Here is a 19,362-nt window from a genome sequence, read left to right as displayed (position 1 = left end):
GCTGGAGGGACCTTTTCAAAACACTATCATTATTATTAATACATTTGTATTGCTTCTAGGATATTGATTTTTAAAATATGTAACATCACCTATAAGCCTTATACACATCTATTATAGATGATCAATAAATATTTGTTGATAAATAACTATAGTACTCTAACATTTTGTTTGGTTGCATGCCTCCCTAGTTACCCAGTGGAGAGACATATCCTAAAAGTTTATGTACCCTCAGTAAAATAAAAATGTGTAAATGTTTAATGATGATCTTAGTATTCTAGTGATTTTATACAAGGAGATCACATCTACAGAATGATTAAAGGGGAACTCTGTGCATAAGTAATTATAAACAGCAAATTATTAACCATTGATATGGGAAATAATTTATCTCCTTAATAATTAGTATTTGTTTATAATAGAAATATCCTTAAAATTCTCAAGTCTATGTACATTTGTAAAGCACTACTCACTTCTCACGTATATTGGGAAATGTATAAAATATTCTTGCAGTTTTACAGAATAATACTTTCAGAGAAGGACTGATTATAAGTTAATAAAAAGATTAACTTGGACAACAAAATGACAGAATTGTAACCAATAAGATTGTTCATACAGCCTTCCCACATAAATGTTAAATTATCACAAGTTTTTAACTGTGTGAACTAAGTATATTTACTGTTGCATCCATTGCAGAATATCAGCAAAATATTGTTTGAGACATTAAGAATATAGAAAGGAAAGATAAAATAATACCTCTCCTCTTGATAATCACACAGATTATTTGGGAGAAAAAAAACATAAGACTACTAGAGACTAAAAAGAATGAAATATATTAGCTGTAGAGCCAAGGTAAAAGAAAAGGCAAAGTAAGAGAGAAACCAGTGAGGGATCGGTAAATTAGAGAAGAATTATTAGAAAAAAAAATAGAGCATTAGGTGCGACACAGAGAGAGAGAGAAACATGGCCAGAAGCAGGAAAAAATACAAGTAAAAGGTACAGCAGCAAGAACAGATAGGATTTAGGCAAATAATGGTAAAAACACTATTAGGGAAATAGAAACCAAGAAATTTCTTGGTAAATTTGTCCAGCTACAAGTGACAGATTTTCAGCATATGATTCAGAATGTAATATCAGTATGGACTCTAGGAGATCAAATAGTTTTCAACCTTCTCTCATGCCATAACCAATTTATATCTCAAATTTATAAGTATCGCTTAAACTTCAGACATAGGCTCCAATACATTAATTCTGTGACCTGGGATTAGGTTCACATTTGAGGGAATTGATAAAGCACATCCCAGCTACGATTTTTACAGCTTATAGGGATGTGATAGGATTCTGTTTCACATGTTCAACTTCTTTCCATTTACAAAAAAATTTTAGTCTACATTATTTTAAAAATTGCTCAGCAGTGACTCATGCAAATCATATAGAAAAAAATGTAACATTTTATTTTGGGGGCCCATGGAAAATTTAGATTATGATAATATTTAAACACAGCTAAAACTGGGTCCTTCAATATTATTATTAGTTTATATTTTCTCTAACCTAGATATGCTTATTTTGTGTATTTGATTTTCTGCTATGGTGTTTCTTTATCTGACTCATAATGGTGGTTACCATGGAAGGAGGAAATGTGTCATCACATGAACTTGAGCATAATTACAACAACTTTCCAAGGGAAATCCATTTGGTCAAGCATATGGAAGAAGAAAGCATATCTATCACATTAGAAAAGAAAATTTCAGGAAGTTGTAAAATTGACTCTCTTGAAGTTATTTCAAGAGTTCCATTCAATATAGTAAATATAGTATAGAGAGTATGAAAAATTTGGAAAATTTTTATATATAAAAATTTTTTTTCCGATTATGGAAGTCTGGGATATTGCTAAGATGCTACTAAAATGTTAACAATAGTGATGACTACATGTGTGAGCGACATATAAAAAGTGCTACCAAATTCAAAGGTCCACTTAAGGGCTTATGCAAAAAGGTTATATGGAGGATCTGGGAGTAAATTAAACCTTGAAGGAAGCCTGAAATTTTACTGGTAGCATTTTTTTTTTTAATTTAAAAGAGAGAGCATGAGTGGGGGAGAGGGGCAGAGGAGAGAGAGACAGAGAGAGAGAGAGAGAGAGAGAGAAGAAAAGAATCTCAAGCAAGCTCTACAGTTATCATGGAGCCTGATGTGGGGCTCCATACAATGACCCTGGTATCATGACCTGAGCCAAAATCAAGAGTTGGAAGCTCAACTGACTGACCCACCCAGATACCCTAAACTGATGGCATTTTTGAAGAGAAAGAGATTTAATTATGACAAGATTTAGCTCTGAGAACACATTTGTTATTAGTTTGAGGACTAACAATAGTATTTAACATTTGTTCAGTGCTTACTATGTGCCAGACTGTGTCCTAAAACTTTTACATGCTGTAACCCATTTAATCCTCTCAAAAGTCACAGGAGTCAAGTGCCCTTGTCTCTGTTTTACAGAGGAGGAAATTAAGGCATGGAAAGGACAAATAACTTGCTCAGGGCCACAGAACTAGTAAATGCTAGAATATGATTGAAAACCTGCAATCTGTTTCCTCTGCATAGAGCTTCTAACCATAGCAATTCATAAGCATGTAGAACTCTCTGTGTATCAGGCAGTGTGTACATGTTTTCAGTTAATCTTCACAGTAATTCTAAGAGCTCAGTATTATCTATGCATCTCAGAGATGAGGAAATTGAGATATAACAGGTCCAGGATTAGAACCCGTGGTATAACTCCTGTTTTCAATAGCTCTGCTTCCAGCTTGGCTAAAATAAAGAGCTGTAAAGTATACTTATAGCATATACATTGGATAAGTCAATGACAGCCAAAAATAAAAGGATTTTAAGCAGAAATTTTTAAATTTGAACTTGATTCTTAAGACACATTCCTCAGTATCTAGGTGCTTGATAAATTTTGTTGAATGAATGAATGAATGAATATAAAGTTAAGTAGAGATATTGTTACACCAGCCTCTCAGTCAGATATTCAGTGGTAGTATGGATCATAAATAAATAAATAAATAAATAAATAAATAAATAAATAACAAAATAAAATAAAATAAAATAAAATAAAATAAAATAAAATAACCATAGCCAAATAGAGGTAGATTATTTTCTTTAAAATACTTTGCCTGTGGGGCGCCTGGGTGGCGCAGTCGGTTAAGCGTCCGACTTCAGCCAGGTCACAATCTCGTGGTCTGTGAGTTCGAGCCCCGCATCAGGCTCTGGGCTGATGGCTCGGAGCCTGGAGCCTGTTTCCGGTTCTGTGTCTCCCTCTCTCTCTGCCCCTCCCCCGTTCATGCTCTGTCTCTCTCTGTCCCCAAAATAAATAAACGTTGAAAAAAAAAATTAAAAAAAAAATAAATAAATAAAATACTTTGCCTGTGATTAGATTCTGCTTCTCCACGTCACCTACAAAATGCCTAGGTTATAGCTTTCTGATTTAAATAGCCACACTTCTGAGAGGCCTAAATCAGATTAGCAAAATTTTCCACTCTGTTATATATTTATTCAAATGCTAAGCATAGCAACAATAAAGAACATAATCATTCTTTATTTTAAAAAAAGAAGCTTTCTCAATAGTCCTTGATTTTTTTCAGTTATTGCTTAGACTAACCTTAATTATATCTATGTTGCCAAGCTGAAATCTTAAAGTATGTTTTATTTGAATTTATTTAAAAATGTCTTTACTGGGGCGCCTGGGTGGCTCAGTCGGCCAACTTCGGCTCAGGTCATGAGCTCGCAGTCCGTGAGTTCGAGCCCCGCATCGGGCTCTGTGCTGACAGCTCAGAGACTGGAGCCTGTTTCAGATTCTGTGTCTCCCTCTCTCTGATCCTCCCCCGTTCATGCTCTGTCTCTCTCTGTCTCAAAAATAAATAAACGTTAAAAAAAATTTTTTTTAAATAAATAAAATAAAAATGTCTTTACTTTTAAAACAATGTTTTAATCAAAACTATACTCCTATCTCAAATGTTTCTAGAGGACCGTAGGCCAAATCAGTGTCAAAATTCTTTTTTTTTTTAATTTTATTTTTGGGACAGAGAGAGACAGAGCATGAACGTGGGAGGGGCAGAGAGAGAGGGAGACACAGAATTGGAAACAGGCTCCAGGCTCTGAGCCATCAGCCCAGAGCCTGACGCGGGGCTCGAACTCCCGGACCGCGAGATCGTGACCTGGCTGAAGTCGGACGCTTAACCGACTGCGCCACCCAGGCGCCCCTCAAAATTCTTTGTCTCATCGTTGTTCTTCACATCACAGAAAAGTGTTTCCAATCCTTTCTTTGCTAATCTCTTAGATATGCTTCATCTTAGGTCTCTTTATGTCTCAAATAAAATGAGAAAAATGGCAATAATAGAGAAAACAGGATCATCTTTCTGGTCTTCTGTTTTCCTGTTTTTCAACCTTGATAACTACAGGGGGTGATATTATATACATATCAACATGGTTTGTACATATTTCCTCCTTTCTGATCCGTATTTTTATTTGACCTAGTGTGAAATAAAATACAGCTGACTCTTTTTTTTTCCCTTACTAAGCATACAACAGTGAATTGGTAACATTTTTTTTCTTTCAGATTGCCTTCTGGAAGAATTTGTCATTACCTGAAAATTTTTCCCTTAAATAGTCAATATCTTCTAAGGAAAAAAAAAAGAAAAGAAAAGAAGAAAAGAAAAGAGAAAACTTAAATAACAAAACCATGAAGTCAAATACATGATCTGTCTTATTTATTTTTGATTATCAAATATAACTTGGAATTAAATATTTGATATATAGATCGATGTTCTTCCCTCTCTGTTGCAGCCCAGCTAGGCTATTCAAAGCCCATAATTAGCAAGTTTCTTCAGCTACTCCATAAAGGAGATAGTCCCACTCCTTACAGTAGATAGAAAATACAAAAAAAAAAAAGAAAAAAGAAAAAAGAAAAAAAGAAAATACAAAAAAAAAATATCAAATGAAAATAAGTTGTTGTAAATGCCTAATTGAACTCTACACACCACTTCTCTTCCTGCTTATGGTTGCTATTCGTTTTTGTTTGTAGGGACCGAGCACCTTTTATTTTTACTTCAGAGATGGAGTACTTTATTACAGAAGGTGGGAAAAACCCACAGCATTTCCAAGATTTTGTGGAGCTTTGCTGTCGAGCTTATAATATTGTCAGAAGGCACAGTCGACTGCTCTTGAACCTGCTAGAAATGGTAAGTCCCTTGAGGAAACAACAAAAATAATAAGCTTCATATATATCTCTCTTCCAGTAGTCTATTTTTGCTAATGGCTTGGATTTCCCCAAAGAGCTATTCAAACGAGAAAGGAATGAGCATACTAAAAGTACCACTGTACAGCTTATAAACACATTTCTTAATAATTCATTACATTAATTCACAGTTATTGTCTCAAACATTTCTATTCACAATAATATTGATGTATTCATGGGTTATCTCAGTATATTTTGAGTAAAGATTAAGGACAGTAGTTTAGAGTATTATATCAGTTGTTATTATGCTTTAGGATTTTTCAAAAGTACTTTAAAAAGTACTATCTCATTTACACATTATAACAACCCAATGATGTAGACCAAGCAAGGATTTTTCCTGGCTTCCCTCCCAATTTCTGCCTTTGATCATTTGCCTATTTTTCAGATTAAAAAATTAGGGGTCAAGAATATAAGACAACTTGCTAGCAACTCAACCACAGAATAGTACATTTAGTGGTGTACATTGGGTCTACTGAGTCATGCTCCTGTATGCTCTCTGTTGACTTAAGTGTGAAATTTAAGTGTAAAATTAAGTGATTTAAGTGTAAAATTTCATTTCACTGTCCAATGTTAAAGAGATGGACACTATATATACAGGAAGAGAGAAAAGGAATCTGACAGAACTATTTCTGGGAGAAGGAGGAGGTGATTCCTTTGGGCACACCCATATATACTAGTAACTACAGCAAAATGTAGGAGAGAAACACACCTTTGGTAAATCAATATGGTGCTTGGAGTCAATACAATAATCCCAAATAGCTGGTTTACAACCTTCAGATGAGAATAATTCTACTAGGTGCTGTTACTTAACTCCAATAAGATTATGTTTCCTCATCTATTAAATGAAGATAATAGAGTCTACCTTGCAGGATTGATGAATAAATGACCTAATAGTGAATGTTTTCCATGACCATTATACTAAGTGCTTTATGTGTACTAATTGATTTATATTTCATAATAACCTCATTAGATCATTAATATAAAGCACTCAGCATAGTACCTGTCGTAGAGTTCAATTAATTTATTATGCTAGATCTTTATTAATCCAAAAGAGTACTGTCCAATATAATATCCCCTACTCATATGTGGTTATTTAAATTTAAATTAATTAGTATTGACTAAACTTTAAAATTCATCTCCTCAATCTCACTAGCCACATGTCAAGTGCTCAATAGCCACATGTGGCTTAGTGATACCATATGGGACAACACAGATATAAAACGTTTCCAGGGGCGCCTGGGTGGCGCCGTCGGTTAAGCGTCCGACTTCAGCCAGGTCACGATCTCGCGGTCCGGGAGTTCGAGCCCCGCGTCAGGCTCTGGGCTGATGGCTCAGAGCCTGGAGCCTGTTTCCGATTCTGTGTCTCCCTCTCTCTCTGCCCCTCCCCCGTTCATGCTCTGTCTCTCTCTGGCCCAAAAATAAATAAACGTTGAAAAAAAAAATTAAAAAAAAAAAACAAAAACGTTTCCATTATTGCAGAAAAGTTCTATTGGGTAGTATTGAATAAATGTTGACCTTGTTGCAATGAAGACTTGATTGGATCCTTGTTGTAACTTTCAACATATGTACCTTACTCTGTCTTAAAAAATCTATATTTAAAAAAGTATTATAAACATATAGTCTTTCATGCATAAGGACACTTTGGTTTCTTTGTGTAAACTAGATATATAAATTTTGCCCATGTCTAGAATTTTCAAGTTGGCTATTTCAATAATAGCCAGTGATTCATATTGGTAGATTTGCATTCTAACTCCCAATTCTATTAGGCCATATTGCAATTATGAGATGGCTAATGGTTCATAATCTGTGTTCATACCACAGAGGAAACTCTACAAGGACTAACTCTGTGATCTCGACTCCATTTACATGTAAAAATCCAGGTCATATCATTCTAATATTCTCTTGGGCTCTAACTGGCTCCAAATCATGAATCCATGAGGTCATGAGTACTTACTACATACCAGAAACTGTGAGGATGCATTTACATAGAAGACCCAGTCAGCCTTAAGGTTTTCAATATGATAAGGAAGATAAAATTTGTGTATACAATAAATGAAGTGTCCAGCATTTCTACATGTCTATAATGTTATAAATAACTGCACACAAGTAAGTACCATATTCTAACAACTACTTGAACCAGCAACAGACATTTTAAAAATAAACACAAAATAGAAAAGCACAAAATATAGATTATGCTATTTCTCAGGTGACACTAAAATTATGCTGAATAACAAAAGTAAGCATGTTAAAATAATGTGAGAGGACAGCCTTTTGGAAAAATTGAGAAGGCTATGGTGGACTTTTTCCTCTTACTTAATAAACTTATCTACCTACCTGAAAAGAAAACTTTTAGCACATGTGTCATAATATATAAAATAATTATTAAAGAGCTTATGTAATGTTATTTCATTTAAAAGAAGGAGATAAATGATGTTTGAGTCAAGTACTGAAGCAATTTTTCATAAAATAGTATTAAAATCAAATATTGAAGATTTCTGTTACAAAGTATATCCAAACAATCTTCGTATGTTTTAATCTTCCAGGTCTTGACTTTTAGGCTAAGAAGGAAATTTTGGCAATACAGAGCCCTAATTCAGATTAGACAAATAATCTTAGATTTAAACTCTCACAGAAATTAAAACAGACAGAAGCAATGTGGACCAATTAGAACAATGAATACATATGAAACAGCAGTATATTACTTCTGTTTCTGGTCATTTACCTCTTCATTCTCTGCTTTCGAGGTTTCTTTCTTATGGGATTCTGTAGATAATCAAAGCATCAGTAAGGTTTCAGGACCACACTTTCTCTGGCATAGCTTCCTATAAAATAAAAACAAATTTAAATTCATGAAAGAGTATTTTCTGCCCATGTGGGTACTCAATATTTCCCTCAATTCTCTCTCAAACTGACTCTTATTGTATTAACTTCTTTTAAAAGAACTAAATCTACTGCTCCATGACCCAGTTACAACTTGAGAAATAATTGACATGGGTCATAAATTCTATCTTCTGTGAATGGTCAGTATCCAGGATTATGAGCCACAAGTGTCTGGTAAGTCTACTATGGAGTTAATGGCTCATCCCTTGTTGAGAGCAGCATGTTTCCAGATATCCACAGTCCTTTTTATTTGCTCCTGGGAAAATCAGGGAAAAAAATAATCCATGAAATTCCCATCTTGCTTAAAAGCAAAACATCTGTAGGAGACCCAAGAGTGTTGCTGGCTGAAGTCACTAACATAAAAGCCTGTATTTCATCAGCTTTTCTCTCATTAAAAAAATCAATATCAGCTATTATGGAAGGCTCCCAAAGAACATAGGGACCATTCACCCAGTTTAAAATGTTTATCACACCCATTATTATACCAGATATTTCCCAGAAGAAATCTTTCTAACTGCTCTATGAGGTGGCAAAGAGTGTCTGCTTCCCTAAGCATAACTATCAAAATAGATTTGGACTTGGAGAATAAAAGTAGAAAATTTAAAAGTGTTTCTGTCCTTTAAAAAGGAATTTATCTGTTTATCACCTGTATCTGCTCATTACCTATACTAGCCTAGCCACCCTTCCCCTTTCCTATTGCCCCAAAGTTATTGCCCATATAATCTAGGCTAAGAGGTACTTGAACCGCATCTCTGTGGGTCAGAGAACAGACATGGCTAAGTGGACCCGGGTATGAGGTCATCCTTACTCCAGTGGCAGAGTCACAATACTCACAGCCGCCTCTCTGGGGAACAGAGCACATCAACAAGGGCAAAATTTGCTCTCGTTACCTTTAATTAGCCACATATCAAGGAGAAAGCTGAGTTCATCTACTTTGAAGCCATCTGCACTTGGATGTTGGTGCATAATGAGGGGGCCAGGGTGGGGGGTGGAGAAGAAGGATTAAGTATAGGGTATACTTCCCAAGAAAATGTTTGACAGAGTTCCAAGCAAGCAGGTGTGAATTCTGAGTATCTAGAGAAACCAGAAAGCAATTCAGATCTAGGGAAGAAAGCTGTTAGCAAGTAGAGAATCATAAGTCTAATAAAGGGGAAACTGTCTCAAGAAGTACACAAATGTGTCCAGAACTCTAATTACAGAACTGAAAAGATAAAGCCTACTCTACACTTTAGTTGCTCCTGAGAATATACCTCTCTATAGTTGATTTTAAGTTTAGTAGTTGGGGTTGAACTTACTAGTTACAGGCTTCCAGTGCCCAACAAAGCTAGGCATTTTTTTCATTTATTCATTCATTCATTCATTCACACATTCCTGCATGCATGCATTATTTCACAGACATTCATTAAGTTCCATTTGCAAGGTACCATGTTTGGTGATATAAAAAATTTAATATCAAATAAAAACTCAGTTCCTGTCCTCAAAGATCTTAAAATCAAATATGACAAACATATATGTGAACCAAACATAGTAAAATGATACGATTGCTTTACAAAAAAAGCAGTAATTAAATCTTATCAAGACAATCTGGTGTTTCAAGGTGAAAAAAATATTTAAGCATTCAAAAAGAATTTCAATAGGTAAGGGGGGATAGGAAGGGAATCCCGGCTGAGAGAAAACTATAAGTATGTGTGGAAGCTCAAAGAACATGGGCGTGACATGCGTTGGAAATAGAGGTAATCAAATGTACTTAGTCTGTGGTACACAGGGAGACCTATATAGACAATAGATGAAGTGACAGATCACAGTTAGATTACAAAAGACATTTATGATCAGAATGAGGATTTTGGACTTTGATATACAGACACCTGAGAACCTGGAAGTTTCTTTGCTTTTGATGAAGACAGTACCATCATCTAGCTTTGATTTTGAACTGACAACTCAGAAGCTATGTAATTAGAGACAGAGGGATTGGAGAAGTAGGAAAAGTTATCTAAGCAAATGAAAATGAGGAGCTGAACTAAGACAATAATTGCAATGGAAAGGAGAATGAATACAAGAGACCATTGAGGTGGTTTTTATAGACTTATGTTACTGACATTGGGAATCAGTTAGAAGAGGGAATCAAAGAAGATATGAATTTCTTCTTAGTTGGACAATGGTTGCACTGGAGATGGAGAGGAAAAAGAAGGAAGAGTTTATGGAAGAAGAGAATTTGCTCAAATTTAGATATTATGAGTTTAGATCATCCATAAGGAGAAGCAGTTAACAACTTTCCACGACTACCTGATCCATTTCGAGGTTTCAATTACTATCTATATGTTAACGATTCCCAAATCTATATTTACAGCTATATACTTTAGATCCCACCCAGCCCTTCAAATTTATCCAATTAATCACCCAGTTTTCTCAACTCTACTTCCTAAATATATTTAAAATCCAATAACTTTATTCTTTATTCATAAACATTCTCCTAGTCCAGTCTCTTATTTGGCCTCACTTTAATCCATTTTCCACAAATAACCACAATGATCTTTTAAAAACACAATTCAATTATTTAGTGCCCATTTAAAAACACTAAAAGAGCTTCCTTTTGCCTCTAGGATAAAGTACAAAACTTTTATATAGCTAAAAGTTCCTACCCTACTTACCTTTTCAGGCCCATCTCTTGTCACCTACCCACAGGATATCTTATGTTCCAGATGCTCTCCTGGAGTTCTTTTTGTGAAATAATGAAAGACATCTTGTGCTCCTTGGTACATCTATACATGCTGTTCCCTCTGCCTGGGTGGGGACAGTAGGAAAGAACAGTTTCAAATCCATTTTTTTCTCACTTGAACTTCATCAAGTCAATCATAAATTTACCCGTCCTTCATAACCATATTCTCACTGTTTCCTTTACATTTTTAGAATTAGCAGCATTGTTCTTAACTTCCCACTACTGTAAGAGTGCCTCTATTCCAGAGCAGGAAATAATTTATCTTAGTCATAGAGGTACTGTTGACATTCTCCTCCTTCTCCACCTCCTGCTCTTCCTCCTTCTTCTTTCTCAAAGTTTAAATTTATTTCAGAAAGATCTACTTTTTCTCAAAAAAATTTTTCTTTCTTTTTGCCTATAACTAAAAAGAATATTATCTCTTCAGTCTACACTATAATATAAACACAGTACTTTTCCAAAGGCTGCCAGAAAAATATCTGAGCCTTTGTACAATTTTATCTTTAATTACTGCATTGCTTCAATAACCTTTAATAAATGTAATCACCACTTAAATAGGGAAAATTGTGTTCTTAGAGTATGAGTCATAGAGTCATGAAAGAACATAAGATTAAGAGCCAGAGGGATGAGTTTTATACTCTGTGCTTACACACCATTTGATCTGGACACTTCTGCTTTTTTGGGGATTAAATTTTTCTTCTTTAAAATGGGTATTGCGATATAATTTTTGTGTAATAATTTATAATGTATAAAGCTCTTTCTTATTCATTAGCCATTTGATTGCCCCCGGAACATGTTGAGTATTCTTATCTCCACTTTCAAAATGAGAAAATGGAGATTCAAAGAGGTTAAGAGACTTTCATGATCATTGAGATTTTTAATGGTGGGTCCAGAAATTCTGATACTAGAACCCTTATCATTCTACCATCCAATGCTGACTATGCTTCTTCTACAAGAAGACAAGATAGGGATAATAATACTATCATGCTTATTTCACTGGTTTATGATGAAGATAAAATTAAATTATTATTATTATTTTAAAGTTTCATTTGTTTTTGAGAGAGAGAGAGAGACAGAGTACTAGCAGGGGAGAGGCAGAGAAAGAGGGAGACACAGAATCTGAAGCAGGCTCCAGGCTCTGAGCTGTAGCACAGACCCTGTCACGGGGCTCAAACTCGTGGACCATGAGATCATGACCTGAGCCAAAGTCTGATGCTTAACTGACTGAACCACTCAAGCGCCCCAATAAAATTAAATTATTAATCTGCAAGCACTTTGACAATTTTATTGGTTCTTCTTCTTATTGTTGTTTTGTTGCTTCTATTAGTAAATACAGGAAGTTAAAAAATCATGAACTTCTATCCATTCATGATTATAAACTGAAAGGCTTTGCTGTATAAGTTTAAGTGTATATGCATTTGTAGAACTAACCAAGTAAACTTAACCAAATTTAACTAAGATCTGATTTACATTTATTCTGAGGTTTTGTTTGTTTGTTTGTTTGCTTTTGTTTTGTTTACCTGCTAAGATGCTACATGCAGGATTGCCTGAGCTGAGTGGAATTCAAGACCTGAAATATGTGTATAATAATCTTCGTCCACAAGACACAGACCTAGAAGCAACAAGTCATTTTACCAAGTAAGATAAGCTGTGAATGTATGAGTATGCATTTATTCATGTGTACAAATACGTTTCACATTTGAGGTGATTTCAGGGTGAACAGTCAGTGCTATAAAGCTGTCATTTCTATAACCAGCTTGTGTCTTCTTTCCCAAGGGATAGAAAGGGAGCAATGTGAATGTCGAGGAGAGGGCCTTAGTCAGTGTTTCTGTACCATGCTATTGTTTGCTAACCAGCCTCTTCATCTATTACATTGCTCAATAAGAGGTCACTAAAAAGAGCAAGGACTGACATAAATAGATTGGTTGCTCTACTTGAACTATGTCCAGGAAAACAATTTGGAAAAAGAGATTTATGATGAGATATGGACTCACTACTTTCAACTCTAAGACAATGCAAATATTGGAGTATTTGGTAACTATCTTCTATTTTATTTTATTTTTTTTTTAATTTTTTTTTTCAACGTTTATTTATTTTTGGGACAGAGAGAGACAGAGCATGAACGGGGGAGGGGCAGAGAGAGAGGGAGACACAGAATCAGAAACAGGCTCCAGGCTCTGAGCCATCAGCCCAGAGCCCGACGCGGGGCTCGAACTCATGGACCGCGAGATCGTGACCTGGCTGAAGTCGGACGCTTAACCGACTGCGCCACCCAGGCGCCCCCTATCTTCTATTTTAAATCTATGTTTTTTTTAAGCAAGTCTGAGAAAACACTAATATACATCAAAGAAAGAGCCTGTCCAGAATATAGTGAATATTAATTACACTCAAAGGTCTTGCCTACAATAAAAAAAAAATAGTAAGAAATACAGCTAGGATTAGGGCCCATAGCTAGGACTTCAATCCCCTGGTCTAGGGTTTTTCACCATTTAATATAGAAAACTATATGATACCATTAAGGAACGCCAGGCAGAGCCCTTGCCAAAAATATACATTTCTGCTACCTCCTTTGTTTCTGACATTCTACCATAAGAGATTCTTTAGTGGAGTCTGGTAGGTTTTTTGAGTCTTGAAAAATGCCCTCTGGTAGTAAAGGTTATCTCTGAAAGAAGCATCTGTTTATGTCTACTTAGAAAACTATAAATATTAGTTGACAATAGTCTGTGGCCAAAGACACTAGCTTAAAGATTTGCATAAGTGTTTCAGATCCTTGATTTTAAGGATAAGAGACTCTCAAGTTGCCTCAGCTATTGGGGATGGGGGATTTGTGTGAAAAATCCTAGGGAAAGGCAAACAACCGGCCTTGGGAAGAGCAGAAGGTCTTCTGTCACAGGGCCTGGAAGGTCTCTCAGAGTTCAACACAGCTCTGGGATCCCATCAGCAGGAAGCAGCTTTATACTCCAGCTGCTCACCCCTGGTCTAGTTACCTCCGTCCTAAGTAGGTGAGTGCACATGGTACCAAAAATAGCCCCCTCAGGCTATCCAATTATGATCTGAGTGGGATGCCTTTCTTTGAAGTGGGCTGCTGCACTACAGGCACAATGATTGATGTGTCAGTGGGACCCGGTTGGGAGATAGAGTTGCAGAGAGAGGTCCAGAAAAGATGAAGGTTGGAAGCATGTGATTCAGCTAAAGCCTGTGTTTGATGTGTCATTGCTTAGACAGTTTACAAATAGTCCCTACTACTACCGAGAGCAAAGGAAAGAAACTATATATTGGATGAAGAAAAGCTCTTTCAGGTCCTGGCCACAGGGAAAGTGTCGACAGGTTTTGTCTGCCAGAGTTCCATCCCTCCACGTTTTCTGACTTTAACTGATACACCCAGATCTATAAAGAGCACAATCTTCGACATGACTGAGCCTACATTTACTTATGTCCTCTTCCTAGTCAAGAGATTGTGAACTAATATGGGAAGTAGATCTAAAGCCACTAATCTCCTGGCAGTGAGCTAGGCCTCATTATCCTGCCTGCATATTTCTGCCAGGCTAATTTTCTCACTTTTAGATGTTATATAGTATGTTCTGTTAATTAAACTTCGTTCTACAATTTTATGTATTTAAGTCTGCACCATTGCAGACTTAAAAGGCATTTGGTCATCTAAATGAGGGCACATCATTTCTCTGTTCAATAATTGTTTTTGACTTGCCATTTCCTACCTCTTACTTTTGACAACCTTATAATCTGATTGTCTTTATCAAGGTTTATCCACTCCACCTCTATTATTCCCAAAGGAATCCTCTTCTGGGTAGATAAATTTCTCATATACATTCACTCCTCCTTTGTCTAATTAATACATCAGAAACACTTCCAAAGAATCAAAAAAAATTACTGGAATGGGGGGGGAGTCTGATCTAACTTTCAACTCTATGTATCCCTTAAGATGCTGGACAACTAGTTTCTTGTCCATGAAACCTCAGATTATTCCCATCGTGACTAGTCTTTTGTTCTATAATCCTACAGAATGTGTGCTATTTCATGCTGTCCTTAATTTATTACTGAATTACATGATGTCTAGTATATCACCTTAATACACTTATTGGTTATACCAGTTTCTCCCAAGTAAAACAGGGGACATAGTCCCACTTTTCCACTTTCGAACATATCTGAATGTGAAACATGCCTCATTCCCCTTAAGATATATTTTAAAGTTTAACAGGAGATGCAATGTAAACATCAAACATTAAGTCTATAAACGTTATATAATAATGGCTAACATTTAGGGTGGTATTTCTTATGTGTCAGGCCCTGTTCTAGTGCTTTTCATAGAGTAAGTTGTTTCATCATCATAACAAGTCTGTAAGAAAAATGATTAGTAATACTGATAATAGCAATTATAAATAAAGAGCATGGGAGGAAACTTTTGGAGGAAATGGGTATGTTTATGGTATAGTTTATCCTAATAGTTTCACAAATGTATAATCATCTCCAGACTCATCAAGTTGTATATATTAAATATACACAGCTTTTTGCATGTCAATCATACCTCTGTAAAGTGATTTAAAAAAAGTCTGTAAGATAATATAATTTTAATCTAAATTTTTAGATTAGGATACTGAGACCCCAGAGAAGTTAAATAATTTACCAAAGGATATAGCCAGCTGTAGACATAACCACAATGTGTATCCAGGGGGTTATGCTACAGAGTGTGAGGTCTTACACTCTATCCTGTGGGCTCAAAACCACCCCTCTCATATGCAGGCTCTTGGGGTATGTCGCTTCATAATTCAGACCATAGTTTTCTCAAGGTTCCTTAGAGCCCACTTTGGCTACAGTTTGAACAAAGTAGATCTTTTGTCTCACATCTTGACTATCCCAAGCCTTGATGGAGGACAGATGTTCCTTCCCAGTACTATCATCTCTGTGCCATCACCAGGTGTCCCCCGGATGTTTGGTTTAGGATCTGCTATGTTTGCTGCCCCAGGGGACTACCATGGGGTAATTTGACTCCAAGGTACTCAACCTCTTTCCTTTCTCTGATTTCGCTCATTACCAGATGCCTTGAACCTCTCTGTCTTTCCCCTTTTCTGCTCAGAGAAATCTCCCATGAGACTCATGTCTCCCTTTAGTGATATATTTTATCCTATAATCTCAACTACATACCTTTATTTTTAGATATGATTTAATGTGTTTTGAGTTTGCCTTTCCACATGTTCTCTTAAGTTCTTTGGTAAGCAAATGTGGATCGTGTGCTGATGATCTTTCCTATCACACAGCACTGTGAAGACCCTGTTATGGAGATTTAAGAAACCTCAATTAATTGTGACTAGGATTCTTAACCATTTGAAAAAGTTACTTAAGATCTCTCTATTATTTATATATTAAAATTTTTTAATCTAATTATAGGATATTTCTTTTGTTAATACTCAAGCAATATATAGAATGAATTTATAAAAGTAGCCTGATTAATTAAAAACAATAGTGGAATTTTGAATGACTTGATCCACATGATTAAAATAAATGTGAAAAATTATGTGCACTTGTTTACTTTTCTGTGTAAATAATATTGTTATCTTAAACTGTGTTCTCTGACATCACATGGGTTACAAAACTGAAGGAGATACTTGAATAGAGACGCCAGTGCACATAATTTACCAAAAAAGGAAAGTTATGTAATGGATATTACATATCCATTATGTAATGGATCCAGCATTAGTCTTGGTGCTTCAATGGGTGACATTAATTCTAATATACTTTTGAGAGCCCCTGTATATTTAAAGTCTGTGTTCTCTGTGTTCTGACAGGCTAAAAGTGTTTTATACTACTGCTTGTTCCAATATTACTACTAAGATAGAAATAAAAATAAGAAAATCCACCATCCACCACCACCGCCGCCAAGCTCACAGATGTGGGTCATGAATGAGGACTAAGCCATCTGAGACATAGCATGTGTGGGTACCTTAAGTGCCCAGTCCTGACTACAGTAGCAGTAAGAGGCTGCCCTCTTGATATTGTTTGAGACTTGAAAGAAATGGCTTTTCCTCCCTCTCCGAGAGAATGCTTTATTTATGAACAATATAGGATCCTACCTCATTCTTGGGTATTTGCACTCAGGCTTAAGAGGTGATCGTAAGTGTTTCAGAAGATGCTGTACTCAGCGTGGCATTAAAAATTGTATTACAATTAATGGCATTTAGAGAAAAATGAGAATAAAATTCTTTTACTGACCACAAAGGTTTTTCACAGCATTGCCAACTCTTCTCTCTGCTTCCCTTTTTTCGACTCGCCTTACAGCTGAGTGCTGTTAAATAGAATCAAGAAAGTCTCGTGACTCAATTCCTGCAAATGGATACTCACATGTAATACCTCTGCAGAGTCCACTGCTAGGCAACAAAGGCAACGATCCATTAAAATGCTGTCTGAATGGGTTACTTTAGAAATTTCAATCACTTTCAAACCTCGGGTTAGCTGTCCTTAGAAACAGATAACCTATTTCACAGACCAGACTGGGATCATTAAGCATAAATTTCCCTGCCTACCTCCCCTCCCACATACAGATCATGCTTTTCACTTCATCCATTTTCTCCTCCAAACATGTGAGAGAAAATTTTCCATGTATTTCCACATATTCTATTTGGCCTGCCACACAGATTCTTTGGTTTAGTAAGCATAAGATCTCTGGCTCTTTGGCTAAAACTGAAGGCAGCTAGAAGCAAAACACAAAACTCCAAACTTAAATTTTGTTTTCATGAGGTATTTTGGTAGCAAGAGCCAGAGATTCTATCTGATATCCTTGGAGAAAAGGGTATAAATGGACTCAAATCGTAACCTAACAAGTCCCAGAAACCAATAGGACCTGATTTCTAGAGGAAACAAAGGACTTCTACTCTGCTTACTCTGCCTATATTTTACCTCTTTGCCCATTGGCCAGTATTCTCTAGTGGAAATTCCAGAGAGAGACAATCTAATTGACTTAAATAGTTGCCTTTGTCCCCACTGGACAGAATCCTTCACACAAAGCCATCGTGGATTCTGTTGCCTATCCTTACACCTATCATGGGCCATTCCTTGCCAAAGAACAGCCTAGAGTTTCTTCTCTGAACTTTGAGCTTTAGAGAGAGCAATCTTAGTTATGAGGAGCCGTTGGGTAGAACAGGCACAATGACTGTCCCAATCAGTACAACCATGAAGCCACTGGAAATGTTGATGACATCCAGAAAAAGTGCTCCTGGATTCCACATAGACAAAGGAGCCAGGGTCTGTGAGCCTCCTGAGTGTGCAGACATAATGCCAGAAACTTCCAGTGTTTCCCTCATTCTTCCTTAGTTATTTTTCATGGCTACAGAGTGAAATGAGACTCTTTGTGCTCAATGCCTCAAAACAGTTAAATGGCCTTCTGTCTAGTTTCTCTTTGACATTAAAGAAAATATGGGAAGGGATGATTCTTGGATTCTTTTGTCCTTAGACTTTCTTGATGCTTTTCTAGTACTTTGCAAATTGTTATCTCTTGGATTGTTGTAATTCCACAAATATGGATCAAAGTTTTCTTTTGCCTTAGTAACCATTGATACCCATAGAGATAAATGCTCACAAGAAAAACAAACAAAAGACAAAAAACAAAAAACAAAAACTCAGAACCTAGAGGAATTACCAATCATGATGTCCAACTTTCATTAAATTAGGAAAGCAGATTTCAAAGAGATATGCAAATTAAAACAGATGGAAGTTTCTTTTTCATTGTGAAAGTCTCTCATTAAAAAAAATAATAATTGTAAAAACAAATCTGAACTAAATTGACTTTATAAGCCACTTTTTAACTGAAGGTATAATACCTTTTACAATACTGTATTTCCTAAGTTGCATGACCTAGTCACACTCATTACAATGTTCCATAGCTTGGCTGCTGTTCTAAATTTCTGCAATAGGAGAGTCTCTGTTTTTGAATTATATGAGCTACGCTGAGAATTTGCCCAATTTGCCTAAATATCAAGTCATGATACACCTTAGCTATTAGCTTTTAAAAAAAGATATTTTAACTTTTCCGGAGACTATCAGTCTAAAGGTTAAGAGCATTTGGAAAGTTCAATGCACCCACCCAGAGTGCCAGAAGTCATTAGTTACAAAAGATGAATAGTCCAGATGGCGCTGTTTCACAACAGCTGCTAACCCCTCAACAGCTAAGGGCAACAGCCTATCCTCACTGGTATTCCTGACAGACACTATATGTTGCATAGGATTGCTATATTCCAGAGATTTCACAAACAGCTAAAGTAATTTATTATTTTTAAATATATTTTTCACATTTTAAAGATTTTTGTTACCTTAATTATAGCACCAATTATCAATTGGTTATCAATTGGTTATCAATTATTATTATTGATTTTTCTATACTATTACATGTTAAGATTTTTTTTTTTTTTTTTTTTTTTTATTATAAATTTTTAAAATGTGAAAAATATATTTAAAAATAATAAATTACTTTAGGGGGGTG

At 35.8% G+C, this 19,362-nt stretch overlaps 1 protein-coding gene across 5 annotated transcripts in view; it reads left to right on the top strand.

Moving 5' to 3' along the window:
* The window catches only part of PIK3C2G (phosphatidylinositol-4-phosphate 3-kinase catalytic subunit type 2 gamma), a 354,340-nt gene that overhangs the window by 255,859 nt on the left and 79,119 nt on the right, over positions 1-19,362 (top strand). For all 5 annotated transcript variants that reach the window (XM_040488787.1, XM_040488785.1, XM_040488783.1 and 2 more), the window contains 2 exons: positions 5,069-5,225; positions 12,403-12,512. In XM_040488787.1, the coding sequence (XP_040344721.1) occupies positions 5,069-5,225; positions 12,403-12,512 (267 nt within the window). The remainder of the gene's footprint in view (positions 1-5,068; positions 5,226-12,402; positions 12,513-19,362) is intronic.

This window comes from Herpailurus yagouaroundi, unplaced genomic scaffold (genome assembly GCF_014898765.1).
Source record: "Herpailurus yagouaroundi ecotype Mexico unplaced genomic scaffold, PumYag 166, whole genome shotgun sequence".
NCBI classification, from domain to species: domain Eukaryota; kingdom Metazoa; phylum Chordata; class Mammalia; order Carnivora; family Felidae; genus Herpailurus; species Herpailurus yagouaroundi.
The sequence above is the reverse complement of the archived record's forward strand: the minus strand, read 5'-3'. Positions and strand labels throughout refer to the sequence as shown.